Source organism: Myxocyprinus asiaticus, chromosome 28 (genome assembly GCF_019703515.2).
Source record: "Myxocyprinus asiaticus isolate MX2 ecotype Aquarium Trade chromosome 28, UBuf_Myxa_2, whole genome shotgun sequence".
NCBI lineage: Eukaryota > Metazoa > Chordata > Actinopteri > Cypriniformes > Catostomidae > Myxocyprinus > Myxocyprinus asiaticus.
The window spans coordinates 44,231,091-44,253,038 of record NC_059371.1 but is presented as its reverse complement, the minus strand read 5'-3'; the positions used below and the strand labels follow the sequence as shown (position 1 = coordinate 44,253,038).

The 21,948-nt window shown below is 40.4% G+C and overlaps 1 protein-coding gene across 1 annotated transcript in view; it reads left to right on the top strand.

The window, feature by feature from the left end:
* Positions 1–21,721, top strand: part of LOC127418582 (gastrula zinc finger protein XlCGF57.1-like) — a 38,832-nt gene extending 17,111 nt beyond the window's left edge. Inside the window, exons 2-3 of the mRNA XM_051659207.1 lie at positions 6,897–7,071; positions 12,614–21,721. Coding sequence (XP_051515167.1) covers positions 6,906–7,071; positions 12,614–14,388 — 1,941 coding nt within the window. The 5' untranslated portion in view covers positions 6,897–6,905 and the 3' untranslated portion in view covers positions 14,389–21,721. The remainder of the gene's footprint in view (positions 1–6,896; positions 7,072–12,613) is intronic.
* The last annotated feature ends 227 nt before the right edge of the window (positions 21,722–21,948 follow it).

The window sequence follows — 21,948 nt, the reverse complement described above, 5'->3', positions numbered from 1 at the left end:
AGCAATCTGCTGATGACCTTGTATTAAAGGCAGAAAGTGTAGGGAATCTTACATTCATTGCCCAGTCAAACAGTCTAAGACAGTCTGCAAAAACTAAATGTGAAGAAATAAAAAGACTGAATGATGAACTTGATGACAAACAGAAAATCCTTCAGAGCCTTTAACCCCTGAAATCATAAACACCATAAAATAATTTATGTAAAAATAGTACAGAAAAATATCAAAGTGTATTTAATGGGTAAAAGCAAACAAACCAAATAAAGTAGTGTGTATGTGTGTTTCTGAAGGGTAGTTTGATTGTGCTATTTGCTAAAGGCAGTGTTATCAGAACTACATGTGTTTAATGTTAATCCAAAGCATTTGATACTTCAGAGCAAGTATTCAAGGAAGTAATATCTGTGTAAATTAATTAATTGTGTTACCATTTAAGAACAAATATTTCGCTCAAAATTTGTTGCATATAAAGGCCAGTATGTTTCTAAGGTTGTATAGGCCTAGCAATATGTGATCATACAGTGCATCCGGAAAGTATTCACAGCGCTTCACTTTTTCCACATTTTGTTATGTTACAGCCTTATTCCAAAATGGATTAAATTCATTCTTTTCCTCAAAATTCTACAAACAATACCCCATAACGACAATGTGAAAGAAGTTTGTTTGAAGTCTTTGCAAATTTATTAAAAATAAAAAACGAAGAAAATCACATGTACATAAGTATTCACAGCCTTTGCCATGACACTCAAAATTGAGCTCAGGTGCATCCTGTTTCCACTGATCATCCTTGAGATGTTTCTACAACTTGATTGGAGTCCACCTGTGGTAAATTCAGTTGATTGGACATGATTTGGAAAGGCACACACCTGTCTATATAAGGTCCACAGTTAACAGTGCATGTCAGAGCACAAACCAAGCCATGAAGTCCAAGGGATTGTCTGTAGACCTCCGAGACAGGATTGTATCGAGGCACAGATCTGGGGAAGGGTACAGAAAACTTTCTGCAGCATTGAAGGTCCCAATGAGCACAGTGGCCTCCATCATCCATAAATGGAAGAAGTTTGGAACCACCAGGACTCTTCCTAGAGCTGGCCGCCTGGCCAAACTGAGCGATCGGGGGAGAAGGGCCTTAGTCAGGGAGGTGACCAAGAACCCGATGGTCACTCTGACAGAGTTCCAGCGTTTCTCTGTGGAGAGAGGAGAACCTTCAAGAAGAACAACCATCTCTGCAGCACTCCAGCAATCAGGCCTGTATGGTAGAGTGGCCAGACGGATGCCACTCCTCAGTAAAAGGCACATGACAGCCCGCCTGGAATTTGCCAAAAGGCACCTGAAGGATTCTCAGACCATGAGAAACAAAGATTGAACTCTTTGGCCTGAATGGCAAGCGTCATGTCTGGAGAAAACCAGGCACCGCTCATCACCTGGCCAATACCATCCCTACAGTGAAGCATGGTGGTGGCAGCATCATGCTGTGGGGATGTTTTTCAGCGGCAGTAACTGGGAGACTAGTCAGGATCGAGGGAAAGATGAATGCAGCAATGTACAGAGACATCCTTGATGAAAACCTGCTCCAGAGCGCTCTGGACCTCAGACTGGGGCGAAGGTTCATCTTCCAACAGGACAACGACCCTAAGCACACAGCCAAGATAACAAAGGAGTGGCTCCGGGACAACTCTGTGAATGTCCTTGAGTGGCCCAGCCAGAGCCCAGACTTGAACCCGATTGAACATCTCTGGAGAGATCTGAAAATGGCTGTGCACCGACGCTCCCCATCCAACCTGATGGATCTTGAGAGGTCCTGCAAAGAAGAATGGGAGAAACTGCCCAAAAATAGGTGTGCCAAGCTTGTAGCATCATACTCAAGAAGACTTGAGGCTGTAATTTGTGCCAAAGGTGCTTCAGCAAAGTATTGAGCAAAGGCTGTGAATACTTATGTACATGTGATTTATTTATTTTTTTTTCCGTTTTTTATTTTTAATAAATTTGCAAAGATTTCAAACAAACTTCTTTCATGTTGTCATTATGGGGTATTGTTTGTAGAATTGTGAGGAAAATAATGAATTTAATCCATTTTGGAATAAGGCTGTAACATAACAAAATGTGGAAAAAGTGAAGCGCTGTGAAGCAGTGAAAACTTAGTTTTGTACTGAAAACTTCTGTGAACTAGTAAATAAAGCTCGCAAATTGATGGATTTAAAATACTGTGGCTGGTTTTTGTCTGCTCAGTGCTCAGCACAATGGCGGCCTGTTTTTCCGCTCATTATAGGTCATGGAAATTCAGCTTTTTAGTCAGGGAAAAGTCAGGGAATTTGACAATTGACTTAGAGTGGGAACCCTGGTTTCAGAGGCACAGGAGTGGAAGTAAACTAATGTTTAAAAAACTATACTGTAGTTGAGATTATTTATAGCAGTAGCTCCCTAACCAGGTGCTGGGTACATTTGGTTATTTCTGCAGGACTGATGGAACCAAGTACCGACTCATTTCGGTACTCGCTCGCTGTTTGAATTCCAGTCCCAGGTGTGTACCAGAACCAGAGCTCGCATACATAGATTGTGCACAATTAGGTGCTCAACAAAAAAATATATTTTTGTATTTTTTCTCCCCTTATCTCCCCTATTTGGAATGTCCAAACCCCAATACGCTAAAAACGTAAAAAAAAAAAAAAAAGCAGTTAATATGTTGAGTGACTCCAGCCAGGTCTCTTAAGCAACCAAATTGTCCCGGTTGCTAGGGAGGGTAGAGTCACATGGGGTAACGTCCTCGTGATCACTATAATGTGGTTCACTCTCAGTGGGGTGTGTGGTGAGTTGTTTGTAGATGCCGCGGAGAATAGCGTGAAGGCTCCACATGCGCTAGGTCTCTGCGGTAACTTGCTCAACAAGCCACGTGATAAAATGCGCAGATTGATGTCTCAGACATGGAGGCAACTGAGATTCGTCCTCCACCACCCGGATTGAGGCGAGTCACTACACCACCATGAGGACTTAGAGCGCATTGGGAATTGGGCATTCCAAATTGGGGAGAAAAAGGGGGGAAAAAAATTAACTTTTACAACTTTTATTTTTTAAAGATTTAAAAATTAACTTCGATTAAATGTGCACTCAGTAATTTTTTCCTCATTAAAAAAAGTTTTACTCCAAAAATAAATGAATTGCCATTTTGAAACATAAAATCTTGAATACTCACACGAGATGAGGTCTGTAGTCATGTCACTAACCTTATAAAAGCTGTTTAAATTTACATGGAGAGGGTCCCCTCGTGGGGGCTGCCATGTTAGGATCACATGACCAGCTGAAATACTACTCACTTAATCCCAGTAACCATCCTGTTATTGGACACTTTCACTCATGGATTAAATTAATCATGGCTGATTGTGAATAGTGAATTTATATAATGGCATCTGTAATTGAAAACTTGATTTTGAATGATGCTGCATCCACACCACTAGGTGTCACTGTAAGTCCAAATGACACTAACAAAAAAGTTCACCATTAAGTGTTGCAAATTGTTCATTGTTAGTTCATGTTAACTGTTGTAGAATTTACTGAATAATATATATTGGGACAAAAGCGTCAGCAAAATGTGTAAATATCCAGTGTTGTGTAAGTTACTCTAAAAAAGTAATTAATTACTAACTACTAATCACATCTTCTACAGTGTAATTAGATTACTCTGTCTGAAAAGTAATTGCATTACTTATTACTAATAAGTAAATTACATATTATTAAAACCCTTTTCAACCACGATCAGATGAAAAACACAAGGATAGACATGAAACTGTTCTTTTAATTCTTTGAAATAAATCATATAAAATCAAAATAAATTATTCATGAATTGGCCAAAGAATTTAAGGGGCGGTGTTAAATTAGAAAACATATATATATTTTCTCCCCTTTTTGAATGCCCATTTCCAATGCGCTTTAAGTCCTTGTGGTGGCATAGTGACTCACCTCAATCCGGGTGGTGGAGGACGAATCTCAGTTGCCTCCGCGTCTGAGACCATCAATCTGTGCATCTTATCATGTGGCTCGTTGAGCGCATTACCGTGGAGACATAGCACGTGTGGAGGCTTCACGCCTTTCTCCACAGCATCCATACACAACTCACCACGCGCCCCACCGAGAGCGAACCACATTATAGCGACTACGAGGAGGTTACCCCATGTGACTCTACCCTCCCTAGCAACTGGGCCAATTTGGTTGCTTAGGAGACCTGGCTGGAGTCACTCAGCACACCCTGGATTCGAACTCACGAGCTCCAGGGGTGGTAGTCAGCGGCTTTACCACTGAGCTACCCAGGCCCCCAGAAAACATATTTTAACATTAGACATAACATACTTGTAGAACTTAAAATCTTAATTTTATTTATTTTTAATTATTATTATTGTTACGTCAACAAATACAACCGTATTGTAAAGTGTTTCCGATAAGTATATTGTTTTACCAACAGTGTTGACACGGCGTCATAGTCGTGCGTTTAATTTCTGTGGTCCATTTCAACACATTTTGGCCGAGGAGAAATAAGTGAATAACGAGTTGTGTAACTTTTATGGTGCTTTTTGTCATTTTGGATTGTAAGTAATTTTATGGAAATGTGCGGCAATGATAAACGTGTGTCTTTTGAGTTCCACAGAAGGAATTCATACATGTTTGGAACAACATCATGACAGAATTGTCATTTTGGGGTGAATTATTCTTTTAAATGTGGTTTCCCAGAGGCTGTTGAATGTGTGCTGTATGAAAGAGAGATTTCAAATCATAGAAACATTCATGTCTTTTATCATGTATTTTAAAGTTGGACAACAGGACTGATTAATCAGATGTTGGGATTTTATTCACTCCAGTCCAGCAGGAGACGGAAATGAAGCAGAAGTTGTTTTAGAAACCGACAGAAAACACCAGAAGAAGATGAAAGAAGAGCTGATGCTTTGAGCAGTTCGGTACGTGATCAATGTGTTTTACATCATCTGTGACATTTATTTTCATTTATACTTTTCTGTGCATGTTTGTTTTTTTTCTTTCTGTCTTTGGCTTTTCAATGGCCATAAAAACAGCTAATTATCGACGCATGTCGATTGTTTTGTGATGGACGCTTTAAATGTTTATTTTCAGGAGAAATAAGCAGAAATATGAGAGTATCATGTTTAATTTCAGATATATGAGATCAGCGTTGCAATACTTTGACGATGTTGTTGCAACCCATTTACTGACTAGAGCAGCGCGCGGATAATAGGAGTACTGCGCATGCGCCTATCTTGGAGGGGTGCCCCCAAATCAGACCCAGGCCCACCTAGAATATTATAGACTATTCTTTGACTTAAAATACATAATTATAAAATAGTAAATAATAATAATAATAATAATAAAATGCATCTCTGTTGTTAAGGGAAATGGGGTTCAAAAAATTTGGGCGAAAACTTGGCCCATCCATTTCTATTAATGCCCACCTAGGGTTGCACAATTAATCGAAAAACTAATCACGATTACGGCTGCCACGATTATGTAATTGTGAAAACGGACAATTGCAGCGTTCAATTTAAGTCTGCTCCTGTTGCGTCAATGGTTTCTATTTACGACGTGTTTTTACAGCGGTTGAGTATTCTAACCAATCTCTAACATGTCCGTTGAGCAATGAAACGGCAATGGCCAATCAGAGCCGCTTAAATTAGTCCTCCGTCCTATCAGTAATGACAACTGATCCTAATGCACAAGTTTTAAACCGTCTGAATGCCCAGATGCTTGCTTTATGTTCAACCACTGTTCGCTGTGGCACACGAAAATTAATACTGAAGAAACATCACCTGACACTCGAAAAGAAGCTGTAGAACAAGAGCGAAAAGCACTTTGGAATTATTTTGGATTCATTGCATATTGCACTGCTCGCTTTGCATGTAGATATTAAATACACTGCGAATGAGCATCACCGATCATCTGCCAAATTGCACAGTGGGTGTGAGACACTGCGGCTTGTAGGCCTCTCCAGGTCTCCGTCTAACCATTAGATGACCAGGTGGAAGATCAGTGATGATCTGGGGGTGCTTCAGCAAGGCTGGAATCGGGCAGAGTCGTCTTTGTGAAGGACGCATGAATCAAGCCACGTACAAGGTTATCCTGGAAGAAAACTTGCTTCCATCTGCTCTGACAGTGTTCCCCAACTCTGAGGATTGGTTTTTCCAGCAGGACAATGCTCCATGCCACACAGTCAGGTCAATCAAGGTGTGGATGGAGGAGCACCGGATCAAGACCCTGTCATGGCTAGCCCAATCTCCAGACCTGAACCCCATTGAAAACCTCTGGAATGTGATCAAGAGGAAGATGGATGGCCATAAGCCATCAAACATAGCTGAGATGCTTGAATTTTTGCACCAGGAGTGGCATAAAGTCACCCAACAGCAATGTGAAGGACTGGTAGAGAGCATGACAAGAGCTGTGATTGAAAATCAGGATTATTCCACCAAATATTGATTTCTGAACTCTAAGTTAAAACATTAGTATTGTGTTGTTTATGAACTTGTTTTCGAGGTCTGAAAACACTGCATCTTTTTTGTTATTTTGACCCTTTGTCATTTTCTGCAAATAAATGCTCTAAATGACAATATTTTTATTTGGAATTTGGGAGAAATTTTGTCAGTACTTTATAGAATAAAACAAAAATTTTATTTTTACTCAAACACATACCTATAAATAGTAAATCCAGAGAAACTGATCATTTTGCAGTGGTCTCTTTATTCTTTCCAGAGCTGAATATATATATATATATATATATATATATATATATATATATATATATATATATATATATATATATATATATATGCTGATCATTTGTATTATTTTATAACAGTCTTTTTAAGTTTGATGAATGTCAGTCCATTATAATCATGATGTTTTTGTGTTAGATATTCATCATGAGAGAGCAGATGGATGTGATCCACGCTGGAGAACAGCAGATGCTACAGACACCAGTGCAGATGTGTTCAGTGAAGCTGCTGGACTGCAGGAACCTGATGGAGATGGAAGGAGAAATCAAACTAGAGGATCAACAGAGTGATGATGATGATTTTATTCCTTCACGTATGTTGCTTTCTGTTGTTTTACATTTTTTTGTTAGGCTGGAACAAACATGACGATGGAACAATTTGTTGAAGACAACAGACAGACTGAAATATGCTTTGACTTATGTATACTAAGAATGCATTTGAATCAAAATCAGATACAGAATCAGCTTTATTGCCAACTATGCTTACACATACAAGGAATTTGTCTTGGTGGCAGAAGCTTCCAGTGCACAAACAATACAACAACAAGACAAAGATAATAAAAAAATGTAAAGCAGCAATTACGAGGTCAAGCACCAACATGACAAACCACTAAGCAAAACCCAAAGAACACACAGAGTGCATATGACATACAGAGCAAGCACACACCACATTACAAGTCGCTCCAGGACGGATTCGAACCTATGACTTTCAGATCAGTGAGCATTCCACTGCATCACAGAGCCACAACTTTGACTGTCTCCAAAGGGTCATACCAAGCTTAGAGCAAACAGAGCCAAACAAAGCAGTCACCATAAACAACTTTGTATTCATGTTACTTTTCAACAAAGATGAAAATCAAAATTGATTGGGAAAAGCCCAGAGTTTAGAGTCAGCAGGCTAGTGTAGCTATCCTCAGGATGTGATGACGATGATGAACACCAATTTTCTTTTAAATGCATCAGTGCTTTAAAAATATATCACTTTTCAATAAAATTCTAAATGGTGGAGAGCTGATGTGGCTGATGTCAAATACAGTGGAAAGAACAGACCTGACATGATGTATTTTGCAAATACTCAACGGTTTACAAGTTGCCTCAAGCTGGTCTCGAACCATTAATCTTTCCATCTCCACAGCACACAGGTACAGCTCACTGACCACTGCACAACATTGCCACAAGTTTTACAGGTGCTAAAGAGACATACCATGCTGGTAGTCAGCATGTTTTAAAAAAATAAAATTAAAACATTTGAGAAATTTCTTTCCACCGTTCTCTAAAGACTTAGACTAAGGAAGCAATGAAAAAGTTTTGTTTAAATTGACTAAGCATTTTGATCAGTTTGTGGCACTGTCTCCAAACTGCTCAGGTATCCTTAGGACGTCAATGATGCATACCCATTTTCCTTTAAATCTGACAATGCATTCAAAAGATATATCACGTTTATTAAAATTCAGGATTGCAGAAAGGCAGTATGGCCGATATGGGAAAAATTGTTGTTGAAATCCACATGACCCAGGAAATCCAAAGACACCAGGCTACAAAGTTCAAAGTTATGGGCAGAAATAGCAATTTATCACAATTCTTGACCCATAGGTGGCGCTGTCACCAAACTGTGTATGTACCCACATATCATGGTCCTTATGAAGCATATGTTTCATATCGATAGGCAAAGGGTTGTCGAGATACAACCTTATTTCCTGTTTTACGTCAAACTTGTTAACTTTGCCGTAACTTTTAAACAAAGGCAAAAATCTAAATTCTGTTCAATCATTTCTGTGTGGCTTAGTCTGCAGATTACTTTGAGCCATTGTATGGGCAAATCAGACGAAGTTTGAAGGATGTGAAACGTTTAAACTGTAAACATCATAATCCAAGATGACAGCCACTGTTGGGGTCTGGGTAGCTCAGTGAGTTCCAATCCAGGGCGTGCTGAGTTACTCCAGCCAGGTCTCCTAAGCAACCAAATTGGCCCGGTTGCTAGGGAGGGTAGAGTCACATGGGGTAACCTCCTCGTGGTCGCCATAATGTGGTTGGCTCTCTGTGGGGTGTGTGGTAAGTTGTGCGTGGATGCTGTGGAGAATAGCGTGAAGCCTCCACACGCGCTATGTCTCTGCGGTAATGCGCTCAACAAGCCACGGGATAAGATGCGCGGATTGACGCTCTCAGACGTGGAGGCAACTGAGAGTCCTCCTCCGCCAACCGGATTGAGGCGAGTCACTACGCCACCACGATGACTTAGAGCGCATTGGGAATTGGGCATTCCAAATTGTGGAGAAAAAGGGGAGAGAAAAAAATTTAAGGGTTAAATTGATACAGCTTTAATATACTGATATAAGAATGATTTTAGACCCATTTGTTGACTGGGATGAAACCAATTCAAAAATAGAATGCCTGTCGCTCGTCAGGACAAAAACTCTGTTTAACAATTACACAATTGGGGCAGTTTTAACTGTCCATGAGGTGGATAGCCTGAGAGAATTTGTGTGAGTAAATACAGTTCATGTGCGTTGTGCGCATGTCGACGAGCCTGCAACGTCAGACCCGTATTTAATCAAGTTGGTGGAGGAATAGCTTAAAGGTATAGTTCACCCAAAAATGAAAATTCTCTCATCATTTACTCACCCTCATGATATCCCAGGTGTGTATGACTTTCTTTCTTCAGCAGAACACATTTGAAGAAAAATAGAAAAATATCTCAGCTCAGCAGGTCCTTAAAATGCAAGTGGATGATGATCAGACCTTTTGAAGCTACAAAAATCACAGACAGCCAGCATAAACGTCATCCATACTCCATTGGTTAAATTAATGTCATCTAAAGCAACATGATCACTTTTTGTGCAAAAAAGATGAATATTGAATTGCTCTTTATCTATAAATCATCGTTTTCGGTAGGCAGCAGTATGCGCATTTGACGTAATCGCGCTGGCATGTGAGACGCGAGAACTGACGCTTGTACGACACACCAGAAGAGTAGAGCTGTTTACAACAGATTAGGAGGAACACTTTACAGAAGGTTAATTGATTTTGGTATAGCTCTGTATTTATTTGTTTCTTTACTCACAATGGTGCACTTATGTGCTTATACTGGATGTCTCAACCAAGAGAAAAACATGAGATTATGTCCATAACATGCCAACGCAAATATGTCACACGAGAGACCACGTGAACTCAGTGCTCGCGTGAATGCACATACTCCTGCTGACTGGAAGCGATGGTTTATAAACTCTTCAGGACACTGTATTTTAAAGATAATTTTGTAAAAATCCAAATAACTTTACAGATCTTTATTGTAAAGGGTTTAAACAAAGTTTTCCATGCTTGTTCAATAAACCTTAAACAATTAATGAACATGCACCTGTGGAACGGTCGTTAAGACACTAACAGCTTACAGACGGTAGGCAATTAAGTTATAAAAACTTAGGACACTAAAGAGACCTTTCTACTGACTCTGAATAACATCAAAAGAAAGATGCCCAGAGTCCCTGCTCATCTGCGTGAACGTGCCTTAGGCATGCTGCATGGAGGCATGAGGACTGCAAATGTGGCCAGGGCAATAAGTTGCAATGTCCATACTGTGAGACGCCTAAAACAGCGCTACAGGGACACCGGAAGGACAGCTGATCGTCCTCACAGTGGCAGACCACGTGTAACAACACCTGCACAGGATCGGTACATCCAAATATCTCACCTGCGGGACAGGTACAGGATGGCACCAACAACTGCCCGAGTTACACCAGGAATGCACAATCCCTCCATCAGTGCTCAGACTGTCCGCAATAGGCTGAGAGAGGCTGGACTGAGAGCTTGTAGGCCTGTTGTAAGGCAGGTCTTTACCAGACATCACCGGCAACAATGTCGCCTATGGGCACAAACCCACCATCGCTGGACCAGACAGGACTGGCAAAAAGTGCTCTTCACTGAGGAGTCACGGTTCTGTCTCACCAGGGGTGATGGTCGGACTCGCGTTTATCGTCGAAGGAATGAGTGTTACACAGAGGCCTGTACTCTGGAGCGGGATCAATTAGGAGGTGGAGGGTCCGGCATGGTCTAGGGCGGGGTGTGTCACAGCATCATTGGACTGAGCTTGTTGTCATTGCAGGCAATCTCAACGCTATGCGTTACAGGGAAGACATCCTCCTCCCTCATGTGGTACCCTTCCTGCAGGCTCATCCTGACATGACCCTCCAGCATGACAATGCCACCAGCCATACTGCTCGTTCTGTGCATGATTTCCTGCAAGACAGGAATGTCAGTGTTCTGCCATGGCCAGCGAAGAGCCCAGATCTCAATCCCATTGAGCACATCTGGACCTGTTGGATCGGAGGGTGAGGGCTAGGGCCATTCCCCCCAGAAATGTCCGGGAACTTGCAAGTGCCTTGGAGGAAGAGTGGGGTAACATCTCACAGCAAGAACTGGCAAATCTGGTGCAGTCCATGAGGAGGAGATGCACTGCAGTATTTAATGCAGCTGGTGGCCACACCAGATACTGACTGTTACTTTTGATTTTGACCCCCCCCTTTGTTCAGGGACACATTATTCCATTTCTGTTAGTCACATGTCTGTGAAACTTGTTCAGTTTATATCTTAGTTGTTGAATCTTTTTCTGTTCATACAAATATTTACACATGTTAAGTTTGCTGAAAATAAAAGCAGCTGAAAGTGAGAGGACTTTTAGTTAAAAAGTAAGTACAAATATTTATCTTTTTTTCACATCAAAAGCAATCGTGTCGCTTTAGAAGACATTAGTTTAACCGCTGGAGTCGTTTGGATGACGTTTATACTGACTGTCTGTGATTTATTTTTTTTTTAAAAATTTTTTTAGCTTCAAAAGAGAAATCGCCATTCACTTGCATTTTAAGGACCTACTGAGCTGAGATATTATTCTAGTTTTCTTCAAATGTTTTCTGCTGAAGAAAGAAAGTCATGCACATCTGGGATATCATGAGGGTGAGTAAATGATGAGAGAATTTTCATTTTGGGTGAACTATCCCTTTAAATCGACCTTAAAACTATTATAGATGGGATATTCATTTTCACCTTGTTACGTGTGTGTTTATTATTTACTAGTGGCTTTTAACTCTTGACATTTACACCAATATTCAATATTGTCCATTTGTTTTTAGCGAGACATTAGCGAGAAAAATAAATATTATTTGACTAACAAGACAAAAGTGTACAGGACAAAGTTGCACCAGTTTAGGAAGTGAAGTTGGCACCCCTATCAGGGGTTCTTCAACTTCATCAGCCCAGCACCCAAATAATTATGACATTTTGTGTTTACCTTGGAGCCACACTTGAAAAACTGTGTAACATGGCACCTGTATTTGCTATATCCATTAATTTACTTGTTTTTTTATGACTAAAACATTTCTGATTTAGACTTTTACAGAAATCATAATGATTCTTTCGCACTCAAAAAACATGTTAATGACATTTTTTTAACAAGCACACAAACATGCACACTCTCGAATTGTAGAAATAGAGAATATTCGTTTGATCATTTTATGATCGATGAATTGAAATCACATGCATATTGGTTCTCTGGGAGCCGGGCTCAATGAGCAAGTACTGTTACTGCATTCATCACATGTCAGACCCTCAGTCACTCCAAATACACAAATGACCTGTAACAATCATGATTATAACATGACCAAAATAAATGATCATGACTAAGAAGACTTTGATTATAATAATTGCTAGTGAATGTAATCAAATCATCAATTGGCCAAAGAGACAGAGGTAAACCCAACCCTACAATAGTATAAACATTTATGTTCTACCATTATATAAGGGTTCAGTTTTATTCCTTTGTGACATTTGTCTCTTTTGAATTTGATTTTACTGTGTTCATTGTAGAGCTGATGGAAGTGAAAGAGGAATATCAAGAGCTGAATGAAGTGGAGGAGAAACATCATGATTTCATAACTGGAGAAAAATCTTTGAGTTGCTCTCAGTGTGGAAAATGTTTCAAAGATAAAAGAAACCTTACAAAGCACACAATGATTCATACTGGAGAGAAGCCTTACACGTGCCATCAGTGTGGAAAAGGTTTCACACGTAAAGAACATTTTACTGTGCATGCAAGAATTCACACTGGAGAGAAGCCTTACATGTGTCAACTGTGTGGAAAAGGTTTCAGACGTAAAGATCACCTTAAAATGCACATAAGAGTTCACACAAAGAAGTCTTACACATGCCAACTGTGTGAAAAAGGTTTTGCATGTAAAAAAAGTCTTAATGTGCACACAAAAATTCACACTGGAGAGAGGCCTTTCACATGTTCTCAGTGTGGAAAAGGTTTCAAAGATAAAAGAGACCTTAATAAGCACAAAATAATTCACACTGGAGAGAAGCCTTACACGTGTCAACAGTGTGGAAAAGATTTCAGACGTAAAGATCACCTTAATCTGCACACAAGAGTTCACACTAAGCTTTACATGTGCCAACTGTGTGGAAAAGGTTTTGCATGTAAAGGAAGTCTTGATATGCACACAAGAATTCACACTGGAGAGAGGCCTTTCACATGTTATCAGTGTGGAAAAGGTTTCATAGATAAAGGAAGCCTTAATAAGCACACAAGGATTCATTCTGGAGAGAAGCCCTACACGTGTCATCAGTGTGGAAAGAGTTTTGCACATAAAGTAAGTCTTAATAAGCACAGTAGAGTACACTCTGGAGTGAAGCCTTACACATGCCAACTGTGTGGAAAGAGTTTCATAGATAAAGGAAGCCTTAACAAGCACACAAGAATTCACACTGGAGAAAAGCCTTATATGTGCCAAGAGTGTGGAAAAGGTTTCAAACGTAAAGATCACCTTAATCTGCACACAAGAGTTCACACAAAGTCTCACACGTGCGAACTGTGTGAAAAAGACTTTGCATGTAAAGAAAGTCTTGATGTGCACACAAAAATTCACACAGGAGAGAGGCCTTTCATATGCCAAGATTGTGGAAAAGGTTTCAAACGTAGAGAACGCTTTAATCTGCACACAAAATTTCACACAAAGCCTCACACATGCCAACAGTGTGGAAAAGATTTTGTATATGCAGCTAGTCTCACACATCATCTCCTTTGTCACTCTGGAGAAAGGCCATTTAAATGTGATAAATGTGATAAAACATTTGTTGTGGAATCCGTCCTAAAACAACATCTGAAAATGCACACAAATAAATGTTCTTTTTGTGGAAAGAGTTTTACACACCTGTCCTATTTTAAACAGCACCAGAAAATACATTCCGGTGCCGGGGTTAATAAGTGCTCTGATTGTGGGAAGACCTACACTACAGCCGCCCACTTGAAAGAACATCAGCGAATTCATACTGGAGAGAAACCTTTTATGTGCTCATACTGTGGAAAGACTTTCACTCGGTCAGAACACCTGAAAAAACACGAGAGAATTCACACCGGAGAGAAACCATACAAGTGCTCACACTGTGGAAAGAGTTTCACTCTGTCACAAAACATGAAAGCACATGAGAGAATCCATACTGGAGAAAAACCATACCACTGCTCTTCATGTGGAAAAGGTTTCAACCGATCAGGACATCTACAGCAACATGTCAAAAATAATTGCCCAAGTAGTCACAGTGACCAAGAATCATCTTCAGGTCCAACAATATCAAGCAAATAGTTTGAAATTTAGATAAACCCAAAGATAGAATTCCTTCCAAAAGGGCAGCACCATTTAAAGGCTCGGGTTTTTCTGCATTTCGGTGCGATCAACCTTTCAACACGTACTCTTTTGACATCAAGCAAATACGAACATGTTTGACACATGCACACTATGACTGCTTTGTTATACTCTTTAGTGCAGTACAGTCAACGACAGGCACATTCCCTGATGAGGTGTACAGACAAGGCCCAGAGTGGCTATCAGGGTTACCGTAGCCTTCCTACAGGTCGAGCCAGTCTGGCCATTCTCTGTTGACCTCTCTCATCATCATCAAGGCATTTCTGTCCACAGAACTGCCGCTCACTTGATGTTTATTGTTTTTGGAGTAAAAAGGAGACTGTTGTGCATGAAAATCGCTGAAGATCAGCAGTTACAGAAATACTCAGACCAACCCGTCTGGCACCAACAATCATGCCACGGTCGAAATCACTGAGATCACATTTTTTCCCCTATTCTGATGTTTGATGCATTAACTGAAGCTCATGACCCAGGCTGATTAGATAATTGCATAAATAAGTAGGTATAAAGGTGTTCCTAATAAAATGCTCTGAGTGTACTTTTTAAGTATGTTTTATAGTTTTAAGATGTTTGCATGCAAGTTATTTCATTTTAATGTTCAATATACACCTGAGCTCAAAAACCTCTGCTTGGAGAGGTTGTTGGACACAGATAAATAAAAGTCCACCATGGTTCCAAGTGCTATAACTTTAGATTGCTTAATACTATCAACACAGTTTTGTAATAAATTTGATAACCTTCCATTCTTACTGTCTAAAAGGTATAATGTCAAACGAATAGTAACTGCAGTTTATTTTTAGCACTCATTTTTGAGTTTTGTTTAAAGTGTTGTAGCATGACAGTCTCTAAGCATGTTCCTAGTATATTTTCATTACATTTTAAAAGGTTTTCTATAAATTGATACCATGCAATTGATGCTCTTTGCTTTTTTTTTTATGAGTTGTAAGTTCTTACTTTTAGGTGTGCCATTTAAGCATGACATCTTTAAAAATGCCTTCAGCACTGTAAAAAGAAGTTGTTGTTTTTAATTGTCTTGCCTTTTCTCCCCAATTTGGAATGCCCAATTCCCAATGCGCTCTAAGTCCTCGTGGTGGCGTAGTGACTCACCTCAGTCCGGGTGGCGGAGGATGAATCTCAGTTGACTCCGCATCTGAGATCATCAATCCGTGCATCTTATCACGTGGCTTGTTGAGCGCGTTACCACGGAGACGTTACCACGGAGACACGCTACTCACGCTATTCCTGCGGCATCCACGCACAACTCGCCATGCACCTCACCGAGAGCGAGAACCACACATTATAGCGACCACGAGGAGGTTACCCCATGTGACTCTACCCGCCCTAGCAACCGGGCCAATTTGGTTGCTTAGGAGACCTGGCTGGAGTCACTCAGCATGCCCTGGATTCAAACTCGTGACTCCAGGGGTGGTAGTTAAAGAGGAGTTGTTGAGCCAAGTTAAAAAATCAAGGCAACAAGATGCAGTATGATTTTTTTAGTTCTCAACAACTGTCTTAATAACTGTCCTCAAACTGTAAAATATAATTAGTTGACCTTACTAATGAGATGCACCGGTGGCTGTCTAAACCTGCAGGGCATTATTGCCTGCCACACCTCCACCAGTGCCTTCAGTCTTCCAGCTATGGTGTCATCAGCAGGGAATCACCATATCAGATGGTTCACCCCATTAATCTTGCAACATCTCTTAGTGTTGGGGGAGCAGTCAGGAATGTCTCCCTGCCACCCCCTGCAGCTGGACACGAGATACTTTCTAATGCTTCTTGTTCTTGCATTTCCATCAAGACATTCCTCCTTTAAAGGTCATGCCATGCAGCCAGTGTCCGATCCCCCCATGACCAATCCTACTGTACTTCCAAGACATCTTTTCTGTTAGAAAAGACAAGCTATCAGACTATGTCTACCACTCCTCCAATGCCTATCCTTTGACCAGTTTCCCAACAGATTATGTAGGAGAGCAATGTGAGAGGCGAGACTGCACCAGCTGCCCCTCCAGTGCCTAGCTTGGCATGGTTTCGCTCCTGCACTCAATCCCTCTCCAGAAACCCTCGGATAAGGACTGTGTGGGTCAGCGGAAATAATTCTTCCCCACCCCTTTCCCTCATACTACCTCATCACATATTAAAAATGTTTGCTATGTTTACTTTCTCACTTCTGCACACCCCACTTTTCATCCTTTCTTAACCATAACCAGAAAGTCCCTTTCTCAGCTTACTCTGCCATATCCTTCAGAGACTTCTTCAACACTGATCCAATGATACCAATGTTTTTCAATAGATTCACCATTGATCTTCCCACAAATCCTTGACACCCGACCTCCATAGGGTAAGTTGCAATCCTTGATCCATTTTCCCTGCACACAGCGGATAGATCAGCATATTTTAGTTTCTTCCTCTTGTAGGCTGCCTCCAGCCCCTGTTCTCGTGGAACAGTAAGCTATGACTTTTCTAGCTGATGTCGACCATAACACCAAGTCTGGCCTCAAGGAGGTAATGGCTACCTCAGAAGGAAATTTCATCTGCTGGCCAAGGTTGACCACCATTGATCAATCACTTCCAGGCACCAGGATTGATCTTGCTTCCCTCTGCGCATTGCCTTGTGTGTCGCCTCCCTTTTTAACAAACTCAGTCAACTTCCTCTGAGAAGCATGATGGCCTTTATTTGCTTTTACACACCTTTAGGATCTCCGCTAGCTTTCACAAGACCTGATCCTGTCACAAACCTGTCTTGCACCCAGCCAAAATTTGCTGCGGATTTGCTCTTGGGGTCTTACAGAGAGGACATCTCTCCTCTTTGCCATACCACAAAGGCACATTTCCAGGGCTTGGAAGAGTATGTACCTTCTTATTAGAAAACTTAGCCTGGCCTGGGATACCTTCAACAAGTCTGCCTATCCTTAAACTCTATCTGATGTACCCTGCCATACTGTCCAGCACCCTTGCTGCGGCTGGCTGACTGCTTGAATCATATACCTTTGCTCTTCCATCCTAGATACTTCTGTCACTACCATCGCTTTCCTCTGTTTTCTAGAGGCTGCTGACCACAATTTGGGTGCCATACCCCATCCAATGCCTGCTCTTCCTGATTGGGTTCTTCAAACAATCTTTTGTTGCTTGAGTCTTGAAACTGTCTTGTTTACAACCTGCTCGAACCTGGGCTTCTGTTGATTCCCTTAGTTCTAAGAACAGCCTGGTCTTCTCCTGCTTGTAGCCCAGAGTGATGGACTTTAGTGGCAGTTGTAAGGCATTTCTTTCAAACAATGCTACATCTGAAAGATGATGTGGCAAGCCCAGCCACTTCTTGATGTAACTGTTGGCCTTTGTGTCCATCCTTGCTACAGTGATCTCCCACATTTTAAGTGGCCACATCAGGCGATTATACAGTGTACATTGGTAACACTAGACTATACAGGTGCATCTCAATAAATTAGAATGTCATGGAAAAGTTCATTTATTTCAGTAATTCAACTCAAATTGTGAAACTCGTGTATTAAATAAATTCAATGCACACAGACTGAAGTAGTTTAAGTCTTTGGTTCTTTTAATTGTGATGATTTTGGCTCACATTTAACAAAAACCCACCAATTCACTATCTCAAAAAATTAGAATACATCATAAGACCAATAAAAAAAAAAACATTTTTAGTGAATTGTTGGCCTTCTGGAAAGTATGTTCATTTACTGTATATGTACTCAATACTTGGTATGGGCTCCTTTTGCTTTAATTACTGCCTCAATTCGGCGTGGCATGGAGGTGATCAGTTTGTGGCACTGCTGAGGTGGTATGGAAGCCCAGGTTTCTTTGACAGTGGCCTTCAGCTCATCAGCATTTTTTGGTCTCTTGTTTCTCATTTTCCTCTTGACAATACCCCATAGATTCTCTATGGGGTTCAGGTCTGGTGAGTTTGCTGGCCAGTCAAGCACACCAACACCATGGTCATTTAACCAACTTTTGGTGCTTTTGGCAGTGTGGGCAGCTGCCAAATCCTGCTGGAAAATGAAATCAGCATCTTTAAAAAGCTGGTCAGCAGAAGGAAGCATGAAGTGCTCCAAAATTTCTTGGTAAACGGGAGCAGTGACTTTGGTTTTCAAAAAACACAATGGACCAACACCAGCAGATGACATTGCACCCCAAATCATCACAGACTGTGGAAACTTAACACTGGACTTCAAGCAACTTGGGCTATGAGCTTCTCCACCCTTCCTCCAGACTCTAGGACCTTGGTTTCCAAATGAAATACAAAACTTGCTCTCATCTGAAAAGAGGACTTTGGACCACTGGGCAACAGTCCAGTTCTTCTTCTCCTTAGCCCAGGTAAGACGCCTCTGACGTTGTCTGTGGTTCAGGAGTGGCTTAAAAAGAGGAATACGACAACTGTAGCCAAAATCCTTGACATGTCTGTGTGTGGTGGCTCTTGATGCCTTGACCCAGCCTCAGTCCATTCCTTGTGAAGTTCACCCAAATTCTTGAATTGATTTTGCTTGACAATCATAAGGCTGCGGTTCTCTCGGTTGGTTGTGCATCTTTTTCTTCCACACTTTTTCCTTCCACTCAACTTTCTGTTAACATGCTTGGATACAGCACTCTGTGAACAGCCAGCTTCTTTGGCAATGAATGTTTGTGGCTTACCCTCCTTGTGAAGGGTGTCAATGATTGTCTTCTGGGCAACTGTCAGATCAGCAGTCTTCCCCATGATTGTGTAGCCTAGTGAACCAAACTGAGAGACCATTTTGAAGGCTCAGGAAACCTTTGCAGGTGTTTTGAGTTGATTAGCTGATTGGCATGTCAAAATATTCTAATTTTTTGAGATAGTGAATTGGTGGGTTTTTGTTAAATGTGAGCCAAAATCATCACAATTAAAAGAACCAAAGACTTAAACTACTTCAGTCTGTGTGCACTGAATTTATTTAATACACGAGTTTCACAATTTGAGTTGAATTACTGAAATAAATGAACTTTTCCACGACATTCTAATTTATTGAGATGCACCTGTAGCTGTGTCCCAAATGACACTATATACTATGCACTTACAAAGTATACTATGCACTCAGCCATGTAGTGTATAGCACATCTTAAACAGCATAAGAGAAATTATGACTGGACTCTAGGTTAGCCATATGGCACATTGGATTCTACTCCGTACTACTTAGTGCACTTAAATCTGTACTTTTGTAAAGTAGAATTGAGTGGAGAAGACTGACAAGCTTCTGACAAGTTCACCAAGCCTAAACAAGCTTCTAGATACATTTACCTTAGCTTTGTACAAACCTGAGTTGTCTAAATGTATTTATCACTGTATATATGCCACAGAATACGATTAACAAAAACCACGGAGGAGTTGCTAAAATGTTGTGGAATGACAGTAAGTGTTTTTTCCACATGATTTTTCTTCATAATTCAGAAAATATATATTTTTAGGGGCGTCTCTAGACCTGGGCTGAGGGGGCTGTAGCCTGGATCTTTTCTGGATACCCCGAATGTTTCAGAGGCACAGGAGTGAAAGTAAACTAATGATTAAAAAGGCTTTACTGTAGTTGTGATTATTTATAGCAGTATCTCCCAAACCAGGTGCTGGGTACTTTTGGTTCTTTCTACAGGACTGATGGAACCAAGTACCGACTCAATTCAGTACTCGCTTGCTCTTTGAATTCCTGTCCCAGGTGTGGACCAGAACCAGAGCACACATACATAGATTTTGCACAATAGGGTGGTCAACGCACATTTTTTAATTGTAATTTTCTCCCCTTATCTCCCCAATTTGGAATTCCCAATGCGCTCTAAGTCCTTGTGGTGGCGTGGTGACTCGCCTCAATCCGGGTGGCGGAGGACGAATCTCAGTTGCCTCCGAGTCTGAGACCGTCAACCTGCGCATCTTATCACATGGCTTGTTGAGTGCATTACCGCGGAGACGTAGCACATGTGGAGGTCCATGCTGTTCTCCGCGGCATCCACGCACAACTTACCACACACCCCACCAAGAGCGAGAACCACACATTATAGCGACCACGAGGAGGTTACCCCATATGACTCTACCCTCCCTAGCAACCGGGCCAATTTGGTTGCTTAGGAGACCTGGCTGGAGTCACTCAGCACGCCCTGGATTTGAACTCACGACTTTAGGGGTGGTAGTCAGCGTCAATACTTGCTGAGCTACCCAGACCCCCCAATGCACATTTTTTGGAGAGATTGAATAAGTGATGGAAAAAGAAGTCAAATTGTGCTGAAATGTATCATGGGACTAGTTTGTGTTTTTATATTTTTTTGAGATTTTTGCATTCGTATTTTTCAGTTATTCTGTTTTAATGTTCAATAAAACACATGAATTATGGTTTGGTTTATTTGGGCACTTTGATAAAAAAACAAAACAAAACAAAAAAAACTTGGGAACCATGGTTTCATATGCTAGAAATATTAATTGCTTTGTCCTTTCAACAAAAAACAACAAAACAAAACAAATTCTGGTATAGCTGGCATGTTGTAGAACAACACCAAAGTAAATTTTTTGACCATCCATACTTGCTGTCTAAAACAAACTGAAAAATAACTATTTTTAAAAAATATGTATTTTTAGTGCTAATGTTTTGTATAGTCAGGATTGTTGTAGCATAAGGGTCTCTGAGTGCGATCCAAATCTATTTTCTTACATTTTGAAAGGTTTTCTTAAAACTGATACCATGCAATTAATATGCTTTGCTATTTATTTTTTATTCTTTTAAGTTATAAGCTCTTTTGTGTATGCAATTTTAGCAGAAAACTGTCAAAATGCCTTCAGGGTGTAAGGGGTTAAGTAATGAGCAAAGCACCATATTTGCTGTGATAAATGTATATACTGTATAGATATACGTTTGTGCATTGTATGTTGTAAATAAGATGTTTTGGAGAAAGAATCTCAAACAGATGTACATACTGTGACTGTCCATGAGTAAAACATTTAGAAGGGACAATGTTGAAGATGTATACACTGAAATTATGTCAAGATCAAATGTAAAGGGTTTATTATTATGATTATAAATTCTTTGTGTGGTGTGTCGTGGTTTAACCTCAAAGGTCAGTAAGTTACGTAATTTTTATGGTGCTTTTTGTCGTTGGAGCTTGACAGGCTAATTTGAACTAATTTTATGGAAATGTGTGGCAAGAAGAAATTTTGTCTTTTTGCATTCAACAGAAGAAAGTCATGCAGTTTTGGAACAACATGAGGGTGATTAAATGATGACATAATTTTCATTTTGGAGTTAATTATTCTTTTAAACGTTTTTGTTTCCCAGTGATGTCTGAATGTGTGCTGATTTATTAGAGAAAGATTTCAAATTATAGAAACATTTAGGAAATGTCAATGGAAATAGAAGTCTGGTCACTTCAGATTTTCTTGTATAATGAAACAAAATGTATTTTTAAGTTGAACAACAGCTGGACTGATTAATCAGATGTTGGTATTTTATTCACTCCTGTCCAGCAGGAGACGTAAATGAAGCAGAAGTTGTTTTA